The sequence below is a fragment of the Nannospalax galili genome, unplaced genomic scaffold, assembly GCF_000622305.1.
Source record: "Nannospalax galili isolate Female #2095 unplaced genomic scaffold, S.galili_v1.0 scaffold1448, whole genome shotgun sequence".
In the NCBI taxonomy this organism is placed as follows: domain Eukaryota; kingdom Metazoa; phylum Chordata; class Mammalia; order Rodentia; family Spalacidae; genus Nannospalax; species Nannospalax galili.
In genome coordinates this window covers 1521275-1540010 of record NW_008358646.1, presented here as the reverse complement: position 1 = coordinate 1540010, position 18736 = coordinate 1521275, and the positions used below count along the sequence as shown (strand labels likewise).

Below are 18736 nucleotides of genomic sequence, written 5' to 3'. Positions count from 1 at the left end.
AGCTCTTAAGACAGTATCCCAAGAGCCCCAAGATGGGCTCCCTTGGCCTGAAACAGGTGTAGGCTGATTTTCTAGAACCCCAATCCTTACAAGGCCTTACAGGCCAGTGGGAAGCCCCAGCATAGAAATGCAGCTGAGTTAAAGGGCTGAAGGTCTCTGGTGAGCTAGATGGTCACCCTAAAGTCCAGCAAGCTTAGGAACCTCTAACTCATCCATCAGGAGGCTAGAGTCCTGGGGGTCAAGGTGCCAGTGGCCATACGGCTAGGAGGGGCAGAGAAGAATGCTCCTTTGGTCACCTCTGCCACCCCTGTCAACTCCTGAGCCCACTCACTTGGTTACTTGTGCCCTGCCTACTCATCCCATTTCCCTAGCTGGATTTCACCAGCTCAGATAGACACAGAAAATGTCCAATCTGTGTCTAGCCATTGGGTGGCACTTTTAGTGGAATGACAGTGTAGATGGGGAGATGTTCCAGCTAGACTAGGGTGTCAAGGTCAACACAGTAATATACCTTCACCCTTAGGTTGGTAGATGCTGAACTGGGTCCCTCAGGCAGTGAGAACATGTTCTTGGAGTACTGAAGCAAGCATCGCAGGTGACTCAGGGTATACACAGCCTAGGGAGAAGCTGTGGCTACACCAGTTCTATCACTGAGGCCTTCTGAGAGTCCCTTAACTGTGAAGATTGGACAGCACTGGGAGACTACATTGGGAAGAAAGGGCCAAGCCAGCCTAGCCCAGAAGCCCTCAAAGGACATACTGTCCCTTTCCCTGTCCTGCCCTCCCATAGCCTAGAGGCCATTCCACCCTCCGGGGACGAGGATGGAAAGGGGCCCACAGGGGTGCTGAGGTCAGAGTGCCTTTATTAGTGGGGCGGGGGGCATGGTAGGGATGGGGAGCTCAAATGGCCACGTGGCAGCATGTCTGGGGCCATGAAGATTGGTTTCCAAGGCACTGGGTACAGTAGCCGGCGCCACTCTCCCCAAGCAAGATTGGTGTTTGGGGTAGCCAGGAAGCCAGCCCAGCCTTCCACAAAGCCCTCGAGGCCCTGTCAGCTCTTCCGGTGTGACCTGGTGGCTTTCTGTCGGTAGATCTCAGCAGTGAAGGGCCTGTGGGCATGGAAAGGCTCCAGTAGGCTGTTCCAGAAGACCACCCCACCCCAGTACCAGAACTTGCCTCACCAGTGAGTGTAGGACCCGCATCCCACTGTCCCTCAGAGCTGCCTAGAGGCTTCAAAGAACAAGAGGGGCCTGGAGGAACCAGGGCCACCTGCCAGCTTTCCTGGGTCTTAGGTACCAGGTATACCTGTCCTGAGCCTCTTGACTGGAGGTCTGGCACTAGCCCAGCTGCCAACAGCCTGATGAAGCTTGCTAGACCTCAGGAAAAGGTTCTAAAGGACAGGTCTGGCCTAACTCAACCATCACATCTGTGCTGGATATCTTTCATTGACAACTTGACACTGATAGAGAGAACCTCAATTAAGGAATTTCCTCCATTGGCTTGCCCTGTGACGATGTCTGTGGGACATTTTCTTGATTGTTGAGTGATATGGGAGAGCCCAGCCAACTGTGGGCAGTGCCACCCGTGGGTAGGTAGTCCAAAGTTGTATAAGAAAGCAGGCCGAGCAAGTTAGTAAGCACCATTCCATGGTCTGTGCTTCAGCTCCTGCCTCCAAGGTTCCTGCTGAGTTCCTGCCCTGACTTTCCTCAGTGATGAACTGTGACCTGAGAGGTGTGTAAGATAAAATAAACCCTTCCCTTTGGTTTGGTCAGTGTTTTCATCACAGCAATAGAAAGAAACTAAGACAACTTCCATGTCCCACCCTGCCATAGCTCTACTCACTCCTCATACAGGACAGCCACCATGTAGACAAGAGCCACCAGCACCGTCAGCAGCAGGCCTGTGGGACTGGAGTGCCTGCAGACAGATGCACCGTCAGTAGGGTGGCCCCTCCTGCCACCAGAGTGGGCCCTCATCTGATGATGAGGACCCTGGTGGACAAACCAAGCCTGGTGGTGCCCCTTCCAAAGTCTGGTCTTCTAGAGAGGCCAGGGTTGCTGTGGTCAGGGTCTGAATCAGCTGGTCCACCAATGTGGCTAGGGAAACAGGAGGGGTCAGGAAGGAAGGAAGGGTACCTTGACAGGCAGTCTCCACTCTAGCCTGCTCTGAGATGACACTCTGCGATAGGAAACAATTTCACTGCTCATCGGACAGCATTCTTAGGAAATAAGTCCCATGTAGAAGGCCAATCGGAGCCATTGTGAGTACATGGCCCCTTAGGGGAGGTTCTGCCATCTAAACTCTGGCTCATCCACAGGTGTAGCCAGTAGCCACTGTCCTAGGCAGCCCTGGCTATGGGAAGGAGCTTCCTCCTATACCTAGCCCTTCCCCCAGATGGCCAGGAGGCTCATGCTGGCCTGTATTGCATGGGTTCCAGGTGTCTCACTAGCCATACCCTAAAGGACAGGAGTCCTTGGCACAGTATGCACAGAGCATCTGTCACAGCTCTCTATAGGTTACCAGTTTCTGACCTCGCTGTGCTGATGAACATAGATAGCCTGTTAGTGATGGCAGAGAGGAGCCCAAGTTTGTCTGCTTCAGGTTTCCAGAAATAGCTACTGCTGAGCTACCCCCCAATCTATTTCTATGGTTACCTCTGGCTCCACTGGCTCTTGCAGAGCCTGGGCTGCTGAGTTCATCTCAGCAGGATTGGGGGAGGGGAGGGTCAGAAGAACAGGGACAGGCCTCAGGCTACAGGGGGCTCTGCTCTCCTTGGATGCCCCTAGCTATCCAAGGGCAGAGAGGCAAAAAGAGAGTGTGTTTCCTTCAGGGACTCTGGCAAGCCTACTCTCTAATGCCCACCTGGACCTCATACTGGCCAGTTGTTCATGTGTCTGTCGGGGAGGGACACAGGACCCCTTCCATTGCACAGCACAGAACATGAGGCCTGCCTGCCCTTGTAGCCTAGCCACCACCTCTGCTGTTGCTCTAGACAGACTTTGTGTCACATCTCCATAGATACTCTACTGGAGTGGACATGAACCTGTGCCCCACTCACCCTGTGGACTCCTGGAATGAGAACCTCAGCATATACCAGGCCTCTCAGGAACAGGGAGGAGACTGGCTGGCACTGCACTGGGTAGATCTGCTATGGGCCCAGCTTTGTGGACACAGTATTCCTAAGACTACTGCTCTCACTCATGGTACAAAGCTGCCCAGGAGCCACAGTGGCAGCAATGGATGTGGCCAGGCAGCCCCAGGCTCTGAGCTGAGCTTCTTCCCAAAGCTCTTTCAGTTCTCAACTTGTGCCTCCCCCAGAACTTAGCTGGGCTCGCTGGGCTCTAAACGAGGACTTTGTCTTTGCTGTGTCTTTAGACTTCGAATTTGGAACAGCAGAACTGGAGACATGTCTGTTCCCTGGCCTGAGGAGGACCGAGATGTTCACCTCTCCCTCCTGGCTGAAGAAGTACTTTGTCCCCACCCAGGGCTCTGCTGCCATTCTGACCATATGGGCCAGATCTTGGAGGGTGGTTGGTGAACTAAACTCTTGCTTGTGGCACCCTTGCTGGTGTGGAGGGTTCTTCCTAGGAGTCCCTAGCCCCAAGCTGGCTGAGAGCATGTTGTCATTTGGGGGCCCACCAGACCCCACAGTTCACTCCTGCTTCTGAAAACATAGTCCACACAAAAAGCAAGCAAAACTAGGGAGATCTGCTCTGGGAACCAGGAATTTGGGCACCAAGGTCATCTCTGTCCCAGACTTGCAATATGGTCTGTGATGAGCTCAGTCCTCAGCCTCAGTTTACCCAATGTCATGGAGGAGGATGGACTCATGGGCCTTGACTTCCTTTCACAATTCCTAAATAAAGCAGATCTCTGGGTGCCTAAAACACTGGTATAGCCCCAGCCATAGGTTTGTGAGAGGCCCTGAAAAAGACTTCCCAGCTTGATCCAAGACACTGGAGTGAACAACAATGCTCTCAAGTGCTCTGGGCAGCTGGCTCCCCAGCAGGGGTGGGGTGTTGTGGGGCAGGGAAGTATACCCACCTCAGCTAGCAGCACCAGGCCCTGTAGTCAAGGCAAGCTCAGAGTCCTGATGGGAAGTGGTGATACAGGCAGGAACAGTCCTGACACTCCCATCTCTATGAAAACTTGCCCATCCACCTGCTGTCACCTTAGTCCAGCTTGACCTCCTAACAAGCCAGGGTGGAGATGATGGCCCTACTAGCAGATAATCATGCTGATCCCACTCCTTGCTGTAGGGCTGGGGAAGCAGACCAGGGGTCCAGGGCCTGCACCAGCCTCAGGCCCCTAGTAACACCTTGCCTAGATGCCAGGGCTCCACTCCTAGAAGAGGGCCTTGAGAAGCAGGATACGGACGGGCTGTGGGAGACCAGAGGTCCACTTGCTGGGTCAGCATCTGCCACCAGGAAATGACATCTCTAACAAACCCTCAGACAGAGATTCCATCTCCAGCATGCTGGGCCTCTCCTCAACACTGAGTACCAATGTCCTCTGGAGTCAGCTAGCAAGTACCATGCATTCCTGAGAGCCCTGATCTAGCCACTCTGAGCTTGGGGTGATTATCACTTCTGGGTACTACTAGTGATATAGGGAGACATATGTGTAGACTCTTCCCAAAGACAGCTGACCACTGACTCCAGCACAGGGAGCCAGGAACTTAGAGGAGGCAGGGAGGACTTTCTGGAAGAGGGGACACCACAAGTTGAGTTGGGAAGAATGGGCCAGGGGTGGACCTGGGTGAGTTCTGGGCAGAAGGAATACTTTGTATGCAGTACAGGGAAGGACCTACACAGGGTGGGAGGCTGGGGGACTACAAAAAGAGCCTGGGTGCATCCTGAGGGTCTTGGCGGGGGGCAAGTACTCACATGAGTGCCCAGCCCAGGTAATTGGCTGTGCTCCCCCAGTACATGGGATTGTCCACCACACTGAAGGGGAATGTAGTCACTCTGGCCTCCTTGAGGATTCCAAAGTAGTCACCTGTGGATGTATCAAAACGGGATGAGAGGGTCACTTAGCCATCTGTGTCCTGGGCCACACTATTAAGGAGGGAGATTCCCAGTGAGCTTTGAGAGATCTGCAGGTGCAGCAGAGCCCTGACCCTAAGAGGTTCCCAGCTACTGGGGAGTCTATAGCATACAGGATCAGAGCTTCTCATAGGCACCTCAGGTGAGCTGGAATGCTGCCATCCACCACCTGCTCCTCCTTTCTTCTCTTTGAGCACCAGCATGCTAGGCTCCCTGCCTTCCCACCAGGTCCTCTGCACCTGCTCATCCCTCTCTTGAGAAGCCTTGCTCTGATCTGCAAAGAACTCCCCTCCTCATGGGGCCTTCCTCCCTCCTTCTGAGACCCTTCCCACCTGTGCCTCCAGAGTCACACTCCCACTTCTGACTCCTTCCACTTCTGATTCCTCCTTCTGTCCACCCTGGCTGCCTCCCTCCTTAGTCCCTCCCCACCCAGGCCTCACTCTCCCCTGGGGATGGTCAGCTGCTCAGGGTGGCTCTAGCTCCAGCTTGCCCACCACATGCCTCCTGTTGCTCTGGAGGTCAACCCAATGCTGCTGTCAGCCCAAGGGATCTGACTTGGGGGGAGGGGAGATTGCCAGATAGTCCTTCACCCACCCACTGCACCATAACCAGGTCACTCTCACAGAACAAAGCATCTAGCCCAGTCCTTTCCGTTGTGAGTGTCCCCGCTGGGCCAGTACAGCCACTCCCAGCAGCCCCTCCTTTGCCCCCCTCCCCCCACGAGGCCAGAAGGACAATACAGCTTCATCCCAGGCAGAAAGTAGGCCAGTTAGTACAAGGGAAGCCCCTGCAGGAGGGGCCTAGTAGAAATAGTGCTGCCATTATCAGGGACAAAGGATGCTGGAGCCCAAAGGGCTACCAGTAACCTCTGGGAGGAAGCAGGAAGCAGGGCAGTGGGACCCAGGAGCCGGTAGCACAGAAACCTGTTTTAGGCTGAGTCATAGGAGAGGGACCCTCTGCTCTACTTGCAAAGCCTACAGGCCCTTCTACATTTCTAGGACACATCTACTGAGATTACTGAGAGCTGCCCGTACCCCTCTGACTTACTCTTCTGCTTAGTCTCCCCATCTAGCCCTGACCATCCATAGTGCCCCACCCTGTTCTCCTATACCCAGACAGCTCCACAAACCCCTTCCCTGACTCTCAGCCCCTGCTGCCTGCAGCCCTCCCTGCCCTATCCCCAGCCCTGTTCACAGAGGGCTGACTGGTCCTGTCTTCTAGGACATTGGACAGCACAGCACCTCATCCTCTCCTTGGGGGCCTCTGGGCAGTGGCCTGACTGGGATTTGTGGGGTGGGGAGGCCCTACCTGGGGCTGCACTGCCCACCCCCCTCCTGGGAGGGGGGACTCGGTGGCCTAGGGCCGACTTGGGGTGACAGGGAGATGGAGGGATGAGGCGGGGGGGGGACCTCGCGGGGGGGGGGGGGGGGGGGGGGCTCCTGCTGCTTCCTACCCCTGTGAGGAAGACCAGTTTCCTACCTGGGGTTACCTTCTCTGGTTTAGGACTACCACTCCTCTTCCATGACCCTTTCCATGACCCCCAGCTCCCTGGGAAGGAAACTTTAGCCCCTTGGGAAACTTTCAGGGTTTCTGTCTGCTCCCTCAAGGTATTACCTCTCCTAAATACATACTCCAGAGCTCTGAGTCTGCTGCTGGACATCTAGACCCAGACAGAGACCAGGCCAGCAAGTGTGTCCTGGAAAGCTAAGTAACAGCAGGGCTTACAGACCACCAGGGGCCCTGGTGGAGGCTGAGATCTAGAGACTGGCCAAGTCTTTGCAGGGAAAGAGGCCAGGAGGGAAGAGGACCCAGCCTAAGTAGGCCTGTGCTAGCCCCAAGGATATTCTGGGTGCTGGGAGGGGTGCCTTTGTAGATGGGGATTGCCACCTTCTCACCACCCCTATTCTGAAGGCCCTTTACCCTGTTTCTCCTATTGGAGTCCCTCTCAGCAGCTTACCCTCCTTTACTTCCAAGGTTCTGGAAGTTGTCAGCAGAAGGCACCTGGCCAGGCCACACTGGGGTCCCAGTCCCAGAGCACCACAGCCACAGGGAATGGAGGATGGAGATAGGACAATGTCCCTCCACCTTTTACCCCATCTTAGACATGTGCCAGCTTTGCTTGTAGCTGGCATAGCCAATATCCCACCACCTGGTAGTCAAGTGTGCTAGGCAGACTCAAAGGTGGCCATGAGGTAGAGGATCTTGTCAAGGCCTCTGTTTGCCTCCTAGCCCAGTTTCAACTGTACCCTGAGTACTCTGTAAACCTGAGCAACTCACCACGTCAGTCTTCCATACAAACAGGGGTTAAGAGCCTCCTTCAAGGGAATTAGGCCTGGGAGAGTACCCTGGGGCCTATAACCCAGGGCTAAGGGCTGTCTTGTCTCCCAGGAGGCAGCTTGGTGCTCTGGCATCAGATGAGATAGTAAAGCCAAATCAGTATCCTAATCATAAAAGACTAGGTCTCCAATTCTTCCTAAGGTACATAAGAGATGGTGGTTGCCAGTCATTGGGCCCTGCTCTTCCCAGAACCCCAGTATACCTGCCCAACGTCATTCCAGCCTTCAGGTCTTACCTAGGAAGGTCCCAGTGAACCCCAGTGCAAAGAAGCTGGATAGCACAAACACGACACCCCCACCCAGGAGTGCAAGGCCCAAAAAGTAGATGGTGCGGTTATCCAGGACTTCCATCTTGGGTTGGCTCATCATGGCCTGTGTGAAGCTGTGGAGCAGGGGACAGGGAGAGACAGAATGTCACAGTATGTGTGGCAGGTACCCTGTTCTTCTCAGAGTGGCACACTTAGGTACTGCAGATGGGGCCCAGCTCCTGCATGACTCTGTCCAATCCTTGGTGCCATAAGGACAGAACAAGACAAGGGCCAAGGCCTGCCAGAGATTTTGATTTTTAAAAGAGATGCCACAAATCCTGGCTTACATGCAAAATATCCTAAATTTTAGAAATAAGTTATTCATAAAAGTCATTTAAGGCTCCATGTATGTTAGCAGGCTGGGTTCAGTCCAAGGGCCACAAGTTTGCACACTCTGGCCCTGCCACGTTGCACTTTGGCTGAAAATGAGGCTCAGAGAAGAACAGATGCATATGCAATGCAGGGTACACAGCAGACCCAGCACCTGGGACCTGAGCCTGCTGTGTGCAGTGCAGGGTACCAGCAGACCCAGCACCTGGGACCTGAGCCTGCTGTGTACAGTACAGGGTACCAGAAGACCCAGCACCTGGAAACTGAGCCTGCTGTGTGCAGTACAAGGTGATGGGCACCATTCTTCTTATAGACCCAGGCCTGAGGCTGGCTGTGCCCTACACTACTGATTTACCAGCCATGGCCCCTGCATAGGCCTGGCCATACCTGGGCAGCTGACCTGAGTTTTAAGTCCCATCATAGGCCCTTTATATACCGCCCCCCAGCAGACCCAGCACCTGGGACCTGAGCCTGCTGTGTACAGTGCAGGGTACCAGAAGACCCAGCACCTGGAAACTGAGCCTGCTGTGTGCAGTGCAGGGTACCAGAAGACCCAGCACCTGGAAACTGAGCCTGCTGTGTGCCACACAAGGTGATGGGCACCATTCTTCTTATAGACCCAGGCCTGAGGCTGGCTGTGCCCTACACTACTGATTTACCAGCCATGGCCCCTGCATAGGCCTGGCCATACCTGGGCAGCTGACCTGAGTTTTAAGTCCCATCATAGGCCCTTTATATACCGCCCCCACCCCCAGCTCTGTGGCCAAGTGATTGCAGATCTTGTTCAAAGACAGGGTCTGAGCAGAGAACAGTGAACATAGCAGCATGATGGGCTTAGAGGGTCAGGTTCTCTGATACCACCTGGAATCTGGAGAGGGCACAGAGAAACAGACCAGTAATGGGTCTTGACCTCACCTGGAGGGAGGACACTGACAAGACAGAGTATGTCTCAAAGGAAGTATGTGCAGGGTGTGTACAAACACATTTCTCCACCATCCCAAAGCTCAGAGGAGACATAGAGATCTGCTGCTTACACAGAACAACTACATAAACTCCTCTCTTCAGGTTTCTCCCAGCAAAGACAGCTCACCACCAGGCTACCCACTCATCCACCCACCCACCCATCCATCAATCCATACAAATACTCATCAATGCATCTACCCATCCAGCCATCTCTTTCCTTCCATCCATTAACCTAGTCACTACTGACCAAGCTACCCATTTGTACATCTACCCATGTAGATGACATGTGGCAATCCACCTTTCTCTCTCTGAGAAGCTTCATTAGTCAGGTTCTTTTAGTAGAACACATTTATCACTTTCCTTCACTTACTCACTGGACAAGGCAGTTTCTGTGACTCTATCTCTTGGTTTCATTAAAACTGCCTCCATGAAACTCTCCCCACCAATTTGATATTCAGCTCTTGGGAACAGCCACTTCTCCCCTGAGCATCTCCTAGCTCTCAGGAGGTGGATGAGAAAGAAAGTGAGGGCAAGGACCTGGAATGAACACCATGGCAGAGGCCAACAGATGACTTGCCACTAAGTAGTACATGATATCAAGGCAAACCCAGTCAGCAATTTAGCTTCCCATACCCCTGTCCCCTAGTATCCTTCCTCACCCTTGTTGATGCCCTAGCTCAGGGTCACCATGCAGCTCCAGGCTGTGCTGTTGGGATGGCTTCAGGGTTGTAGCTGTCAAGGAACTGGGTGGCATCACTCACTTCTTGTGTTTGAGAGGTGGCTGTACCCATGACCCACTCTCTGGGCAGCAAAGTGACCCTTCCATCCTGCAGACCCTGCTGCTGAAGCCATGGAACTTTGGATTCCCAGCCTCATACCCTTCTCAATCTTCCTTGCATAGATGTGCAGTGGGAGGGCATGGGAGTCAGATCTTCAGGCTAAGCTATGCAAGCCACTTGCAGGTACCTGCCTCACAGAAATGAGAGTAATTCTCCCATTGACTGAATGACTCCAACTGCCCATCCTCTGGGCTCTACTTGCCTGAACAGAAGAGAACAAAGGGCCTGTGAGACACCCGCTGGCTTGCTCTAGGCTACCTGTCTAGAGTTCTCAAGGGCTTTTCAGAGGTCACATAAGAACTGCCAGCTCCTGGAAGGAAAAGGGAATGGGGCTTCAAACAGACCTGGGACCCCAGTGTCTGGGACCTCAGCAAGCTCTCCTCTGAAACATGATGGCGACCCCTCCCCCTGCTCCTTTGTTATAGTGCTCTGCTGAATGGCTACATGCACTGAGTGGTCCACAGCTCCAGGCTCTGGACAATGGAAGGACAGGAAAAAACTGAGACAGACACTGAGATTAAACTCTGGGAAAATGTAAAGTGGGGGACAGTAGGATAGTGTGCTGGTTGGAGTGGTGACTGGGTGCTCAGCAAGGACCTTGTGCTTCAGCTGAGATATGAAAGAAAAACTTATACAAGAGGAGGGGGTGATCAGAAAAACCATTCCAGAATGAGGAATGGCAGGGCGCTATGCTCTGAGGCTCAGGCAAAGTGCAGGACAGGATGGGTGTTTGGAAGATGCTGCACAATTGCAGTATGACAAACACCAGATTGGCAGAAGCCCAAGAGACACAAGGTCACTCTGGAGGGAGACCCTGCTGGGAATGACGCCTCCTGCCAGTGATTTCTGGCCCAACTTGGAGGGGGGCAATGTGGACAAGGCCCATAGATGCCTCAAAGCCCCAGTCCTGCCCACCCTTGGCTCTCTTTGCCCAACTGGAGAAGGTTCCTCCCAGTCATCGGGCTGGGGGCAGAGAAGAGTGCACTATGGGTCATTTGTTCCAGCCTGCTCAGCTGTGGTAGGGGTTGGGAGATGGGGGGAAGCAGGGGGCAGTCTTATCCCAGCCCAGTGTCCTGTACACCCTATGACATGAGCAGGCTTACTGGAATTGATGCCCAATTAGGTGGCTGGTGTTCTAGCTCCTCCTGTATGCCACAAAAGCACAGTCCATTCCACAAGTAGAATTAATGAGGGACAAGTAGCTCCATGGCTGTGCCCTAGAGCAGAGTGAGGTAATGGGAGTAATTTCCTTCAGAGATTCTCTACACCAGGTAGGCGGGGCAGAGATTCAATCCTGGGCCTTGGGTTCTATTTTTAAAATGTGAATTGAACTTTCCATCAGCAACACTACTTGAGGCCTCCTGTGCTCTGCTCCTTTGAAATCCCAGAAATTTAGGGTGGATGGAGAAATGGGGCCAGGCCTCACACCAGACCATGGGCATACATGAGACGTATACAGCCTCAGCAAGCCTATCCCCTGTCCCCATGCTTCTCTAGTTTCAACCATTGGCTGAAATTGTCCCTGTACAGGGCAACCTACACCCTTACCTCAGGCTGAATTCACTTTATCTGCTCTTCACACTCCAGCTAGGCTAAGTAAGACCACCCAAGTAACTAGGCATTTGAGGGGCTTATTAATACAGAGCACAGTAAATCAACACCTCAGTCGCATAATACCCCTATCAGTGAAGGGCTTGAATTCATGGCTACCATGCTGCACTAATTAAGGCACCTTCTCAAAGTTTCCCAAAGTCTGCCAACATCTAGACTATCTCTGGGTACAAACAGTGGAACTGGGGTGGGGGGGGGTTGTAGTATGGGCAAGAGCCAAGCCACCAGTTGCTACTGTGTCTCTCGTTTGTGAACAGCCAGAACCCAACCTCACCGTTTGAAAGTTGACACACAGCATTATCATTCAGAACCACAGGCCATGTTGGGGCCTTGGGTGAGAGGACAGATACCTGTCTACCTGGGGCCCCCTCTGGCCTATAGCCCTCCCTCTTCCATTCCTGGGATCCAGGAAACCCAATCCAGACTCCCTCTGATTCTCCAGCTGCCCGCAGGGACCTTCACTAAGTGACAGCAATAGGAGAAAGGTCCCAGCAGCTCCCTTATGCCCCAACAACCTAGGTGATGACTCCTGCCAAGGCTGCCTGCTACCCAGCAGAAACTGCAGGGTAGGGGGATGACAATTGGCAGCCTTCCAAAGCTAGTCCTTGCTGGGCTGGCCATCTATACTATGCCCCAGGGGACTTCCTTAAGCCTGTAACCCATTGGAGGGGTGCAGCTCAGGCTGGTTGGGAACAGTGGTTCCTGGGGAAGGGGTTTCAACAAATGCTTCCCAACAACAGGCTCCCTTCCCACTTAGGGCATAGCTAGAGACAGACAAAGCAAACAGGTCTTTGCTAATTGCCCCCTTGGGTCTGGACTTTGCCTTAACCTCCAAATAACAAGCTAGTTTATCCTTTCTGGGCTTCCCAGATCACCAGCTGATTCAAACCAACTGATACATGGTGGGCCCCAGGAACTTGCCAACCACTGTGGAGCCCTGAGATCACATGGGATAGGCAGATTTGACCTAAGTACACATGTGTTCTCTGCCTGCTGCGCTGACTCTGCTGGGCACACAGAATCTGCAGCTGTATCATCCCAGATAAGGACAGAAGTTGTGGAAGCATTCAGAATAGAGGCTGATATGTGGCTGGGCAGTGCAGCACTTGCCCAGCAGTGTGAGGCCCAGGCTCCATCTCCAGCACAAAAAGAAACAAGGAAACAATAAAGCACCAGGTTGACCCTTGGGGACCAAGGCAAGCCAACACTTGAGGGGGCTGGATGGGAGGTAGTAACTGCCTCATGGACATAGGGCTTTCATTTAGCCTGGAGAAAAAGTTCTGGAACCAGATAAAAGATGTGACTCTACAGGCTTCCCCCTCTTCCTGAGCCCCAGCAGCCTTTTCCCCGGGGGCCCTGCATTATGAGAGAGAGTAGAAACTGAAGCCTGAACTCTGGGAGCCTTCAGAGTGAGGTAAGGGAGCTGAACATGGGGGCTCATACCTATAATCCCAGCATCCAGGGAACAGAGATAGGATTGCTGCTGCAAGTTCAAGGCCAGCCTGATCTATCACAGCAAGTTTCAGACAGCCAGGACTGTATGTATACAGTGAGACCCTGTCCCAAAACCTCAAAACAACAAACCAACAGATAAACCAGAGTAGGGCAGGGGAGACAAGTAGAGCCCATAGCAACCAGGCAACCTGTCTATAGTTGAAAGATTTTAGCAAGCAAAGAGATCAGAGATCAGTTAGACTTGAAGCTGGGGTGCTACACTTCCATTGCAGGCTTATTCCCTTTAGGTCGGACTGAATTGGTCTTGGTCTGTCAAGAGACCTCATTCTAACAAAGTCACTTAAGTACAAAGCCCACAAGGGCTGAATGAGGGCTGAGGCCTTGCAGGACTAAGCAAGAGCCAGGGAACCAGAAGAATGCCTAGCAAAAGTTTCCCACAGCTGATCCTGGGGAGGCAGAGCCCATTTGGTAGTGGTCCTGTACTGGGGATGGGCAAAGCAGGTTGAAGTTTATAAAAAGTAGAGTATGAGTTCAAATAAACCTTTGAAGTTAGGGGATTAAAAACACCTGGACACGGGTACAACCTTTGACTTGACAGTGTCCCTTTCAGATTAGGCTGGACATGGGTCCTCTATGTTGTCTAAGAAGCCCTTGTGGACTTACAAGCTTGAAAATGCCTTGCTGCCAGGTACCTAGTGATGCTCATTTTCTGAAGGAGTCTAGGAAGGGAAAGACTGATTAGCAAAACCATGTAGACAGTATTTCCAGACCAACCCAGGTTGAAGAATAGTAGGAAGAATGGTGGGCCAGCCACACAGCTTGGGGAAACCTCAAGCTACACCTTCACCTTGTTGAATGAATAAGGCCATCCTATAGGGCAGTCTTCATGTGCCAAGCCAGGGAGGGTGCCACAGGACATTCAGAAGCAAGATGATTCCTTCTGAGAATGACGAGTTTGTAGTACTTGTCCAGCCTGGAGACCATGAGCAGCCTAAATTTGCAGGGCCAGGAAGCCAGGGTCCAGTGGGAAGCTGGCCCATCCCATGTTCCTGGCCCATAAGAGGGGATCTGAAGTGTCCTGCCATGGGGAAGCCTGGGCAATATGTTCACAGCTCATGAGTATGAGGGACCTGGCCCATCACCTACAACCCTGTCAGGCTCCCTACATACCAGGCATTGGATGTCTAGCTGCCTGCTTCATGGGTGCATCCCAGATACGTAGAGTCAGGCCAGGATGAGTGGACTGGAAAGGCTAGGTGTGCATGCCATGGCAAAGGTCACCAGAGTAACTTTTCAGTCTAAATACTTTCAACTCTAAACTGCACTGAGTTAGAAATGACGATTCCCCAGGCCACCTTCCCCCTTTCCTAAAGCAGTGCGTGGGCCTCTTTCATCCTGTGAGTGTACAGGGCCTATGATGAAGCCCATGAGACCTGAGAAGTGGGCCCAAGGATCAGAGGCAGCCATTCTAGGCTTGGTTCATGTCTGGAAAAAAGAATGTTATGCTTTCCTGCTCAACCTGAAATGCCAGGGTGCCTATAGACAGCTAGGCCCACTCGGGGAATGGAGGCTAGATCTTCTCCCTGGCCTCACCATCTGCATCAGCAACTGCTCTGGCTGTTTTCTTTTCTTTTTTCTTTTCTTTTCTTTTCTTTCTTTTTTTCAGGAAGAGAACATGTTCCAAGTCCAAAGATGGGCCAAATAGCTTCCTGATGATGGTCTAACCTATGCCCAAGAAGATGCCTGGTCCTTGGTCCCCAGTGACTCCTGGCCAGAGTATCTATCTCCTGTCCTGGCATATCTTAGAGAGGACTCCAAGGAGAAAGAGGACTCCCCCAGGCATTGTACCTTCTGTTAAAGCTGTCTCCTTTATTGTCCCCTTCCCAAGGTCACAAGAATGCCTCCACCAGCAGAGGCCAAGGTGGCTGATGATGGCCAGAGGACTCTGAGAGCAGTGCACCCTGGACATTCAGACACAGAGCTCCTAAACCCTGATGGACCTATTGACCACCCCCCACCCCGGATCATGCATTCTCACAGGGACAGCAGCTTTCATGGTGGCCCAAGGGCTTACCAGTGGGAGCGGAGGACATTCAGAAGCAAGATGATGCTGCCCAGGGCATAGCAGGCTAGGTAGGGGGACCCAAAGGCCCTGCTCAGCTTGCGAGTTCTCTGCTCCCATCTTGCTACCTACATGAAGGGTCAAGAGAAAAAGCAAGAGGTGAGGTGTTTGCTGGGGTCCAGGAAAAGTGGAGGACACAGGTTTATGTTCCTAGGTACAGGCCCAGTTCTAGGAAAGTGAATTGCAAGGGTGCACCAACTGTGGCCAGTCTGGAGTCAGCTACATCTCAGGGCCAGTACATAGGACTTCCACCCTTCCTTGGTGCAGGAAGCATGGGATGGCTGACAGGCTGGTAGTCAGCCCTAAATGTAAGGGCTCAATTCTCAGGTTGTCCTAGAAGCTGTGCATCTCCCACACACAACTCCAAAGGCCTCCCTGCCCCATCACTCAGGGAGAGGCAAGACGCCAACACCAAAGGAGCCCTAGGAATGTTGGCTCTGAGCCCCAGGCCCTCTCCCATCACTATCAGAGACTCCATGGGAGCCTTCCAAGGGACAAGACAGAAAAAAGGTAGGCCTTCACCCTCACCCTGTGCTTAGTTTGTCTCCCAAAGGAACAGACTGCACAAAGGAACAGACTGCACATGTATGTTTTTTGTTTTTTATTTTTGTCTTTTTTAAAAATACTTATTATTTTATGTGTATGAATGTATTGCCTGCATGTATGTAAGTGCACCCATGTCTTGCAATGCCCTCAGAGGGCACAAGAGGCCATTGGATCCCCTGGAACTGGAGTTACAGACAGTTGTTAGCTGCCATGTGAGTGCTGGGATTCGAACCCAGGTCTTCTGCAAGAATAGTCAGTGTTCTTAACTGCTGAACCATCTCTCCAGCCCGCCCCCGCCTTTTTTTTTTTTTTTTGTCTTTTTGAGACAGTCTTCCTGCAACCCCATTTGGCCTGGAACTCACTATGTAGACCAGGCTGTCCTTGAACTCACAGAGCTCCACCTGCCTCTGCCTCCCAAGTGCTGGGATTAAAGGCATGCGCCACCATGCCTGGCTACATGTATATTTTAGTCTCAGAATCCTTTTTTTTCCCCACAACTAGTCACATCTTGAGCCTCAATGTTCAGCAACTAGCTGGAGGAAGTAAGCAGGCAGCTCTCTCACCTCTCTGCAGGCCCCACCTCAGAAATCCCTGCACACTGCACACTGCTACGGCTGCCCTGCTAGGCTCCTCCTGCACTGTACCTGGCCCAGGTGCTCAGATGAACACTCTGAAGAAGCAGAGAAGGGAGGAAGGGCTAAGGAGGGAGGAGGCCAAAGGCAAGCATGTGCTCTGGTGCTCTAATTCCTCTGGGCCCTAACTATGAATGTATAGAGATGGGTTGGCAAATGGCCCTGACTTGCTGTGCTTCAAGTTGGAATTTTTCAATTTTATGATGGTGCAAAAGATACATTTTTAGTAGACACCACCAGTGAGTTTGAATTTAGTTCTTTTTGATCTAGTGACCCATGATCTAATCTTCTTACTGAGTAGGGTCAGATGTGCAGCTCTGTCAGTCAGGATCACCAGATAAGCGACTAGTCTGCCACAGTGGGCTGTGTATCCAGCATTTTTTGTAATCAAGTATTCAATAAATCATATAAGCTCTTCAACAGTTTACTATAAAGTGAGTTGTGCTTTTGCCCAGCTCAGAAGCTGAATGTATTAAGTACATTAAATTGTTGGTTAGGTGTATTAAGTATATTAATTTTTTTTACATTTATTATTGTGTTTGTGTGTATGTACATGTGCCATGGCATGTGTGTGGAAGTCAAAGGACAACTTGTGGGAGTCAATCCTCTCCTTCCATCATGTGGATTCCAGGGATTGAACTCAGGTTGTCAGGTTTGGTAGCAAGCACCTTTACTTGCTGAGTCATCTTCCTGGCCCCCAAATACATTTTTATTTATATCTGATATTCCCAATTTACAGTGGCTCCCCCAGACTAGACCTCATTATAAGCAGAGTACATCAGCTGAGAAGGGTCTCAATCCCCCTGCTCCTAGTGCTGACACTGCCATTTGCCATTTGGGGGCACAACACATTAGGGTCAGTCAGTACATCTCTCACCACCCTGGCCCCACAATGACTGTCTGTTGCCCAGGTAGCTTCCCAAACCAGCCTGCCTTTTCTAGAAGGTATTTAGCAGGAAAGTGCTTACCAGCTCCAGGTCATACTGATGAATTGGCTACTGTCTCTCAGAGCCTATGCAAGGAAGGAGATGGGGAGAGGCTGCCAGGCCTTTCTGTCAATAAACTCTTGGCACAGCTGCCAGATCTCCTGGGGGGCAAACAGTCCTTGGACCTGTCTGGCAGGTGGCCCCCGGACCTTATGAGAAGCTCAGTCCTCTCAGGAGGAAGAAGGAAGGAGGGCCTGAGTAAGGTTCAGGAAATACAAATGCCCAGTAGTCCAGGGCCACTACAGTATATTCTTTAGGGCCACTTCATGATTTTCTTTTTTTAATTTTTGAAATGAAACTCAAAGTGTTTTTTAGTTGTACTACAATCACCATGACTTCACTTTAGGACCCTTCTATGACCCCCACAGAAAACCTAGACCCATCAGCACGCACCCTACTCTTCCTCCCCACCCTCAGTACCCAACAGTCTGCTCCCCATTTCTAATGATTTGCTATCTGGATATTCTGTGTAGACAGAAAAATATAACATGTGGTCTTTGTGTATGGCTCCTGCACTTTCTACTGCAGGTATATGGACTCCAGTCCTTGGCTCCACATTACACTCCCCAGTCACAGGGTGGTGGGCAATAGGTATTGTGTTTTTTGGCTGTTTGACTAATGGTGGTGGTGAGCATTTGTGTCTGTTTTTCATGGGCACATTGCCATTTTTTCTGAGTGTATACCTAGGAATGCAATTGCTAGGGTCGTAGACAATTCTTTTCAGTTTGCTGAGGACAGGCTGAACTGCTGCCCATGGCAGCTGCACCATATTGCATTCCCACCAGCAATGTGCAGGATTCAGTTCCTCTGTGTTCTCACCCACATGTGGGGTTGTCTGAATTTCAAAGTCCCAGCCATCCTTGGTCCCTTAGGACAACATCAGGAAGTGCCTGCTCCATAGCACAGACACCAGCAGACTGGCCCTAAATCTGGGAGGGTGTTATGGTGGTCTGACTTCCATGGGATTTGTTCTAGAGGCCCCGAGAGACGAGTCACCCTCCACAAAAACTGGACTGAGAAGAAGTCCCTTCCAGGTTGAGTGTCTGCCCACCAAGAAGACCCTTCAAGTGGCCTGATATGCCCTGACTGGAGAAAATAGCCTGGCACTGTGGTGGCAAGCATGGTAGGGCAGGTCTGCTGAAGGAACTCTGGGACGGGGCAGAGGGGTCAATAACTATTCCAGAGTACCAGAAACACCGTTCCACATTAACAACTGACTAATGAAACATCAGTCATTTGGAGTCATCATTTGCAATTTCACAAGTGTTTTTTCTTGCACTCTCTTGGTCATAGAACAAGTCAGAGGAAAGGGTGATTCTTCCCCTCCATAAGCAGGGAGACTGGAGGACTGAAGTCTGGAAGACTTCCCCTCAGTTCCCAGCCTAGAACTCCTTTTACCCACAGTCCTAATTAGCATGTTTGCTTATGGTCACTGGGTTCCCCACCTCTGGTCCACTATGTTTCTTCTCCCAGATGATAATGCTCACTGAAGCTAGAGATCACACATGCTGGCATATCCCTATGCCATATCCTTCGGCCTGCATCACAAAGAGGTACTGGATTG

General features: G+C 51.9%; 1 protein-coding gene across 2 annotated transcripts in view; it reads right to left on the bottom strand.

Annotated features, from left to right (window-relative positions):
• Positions 1 to 845: 845 nt before the first annotated feature.
• Positions 846 to 18736, bottom strand: part of Pemt (phosphatidylethanolamine N-methyltransferase) — a 95365-nt gene continuing 77474 nt past the window's right edge. For both annotated transcript variants that reach the window (XM_008821986.3, XM_029558096.1), the window contains exons 3-7: positions 14961 to 15076; positions 7617 to 7762; positions 4886 to 4997; positions 1842 to 1916; positions 846 to 1108 (exon numbers count right to left, since the gene is read on the bottom strand). In XM_008821986.3, the coding sequence (XP_008820208.1) occupies positions 1051 to 1108; positions 1842 to 1916; positions 4886 to 4997; positions 7617 to 7762; positions 14961 to 15076 (507 nt within the window). In that variant the 3' untranslated portion in view covers positions 846 to 1050. The remainder of the gene's footprint in view (positions 1109 to 1841; positions 1917 to 4885; positions 4998 to 7616; positions 7763 to 14960; positions 15077 to 18736) is intronic.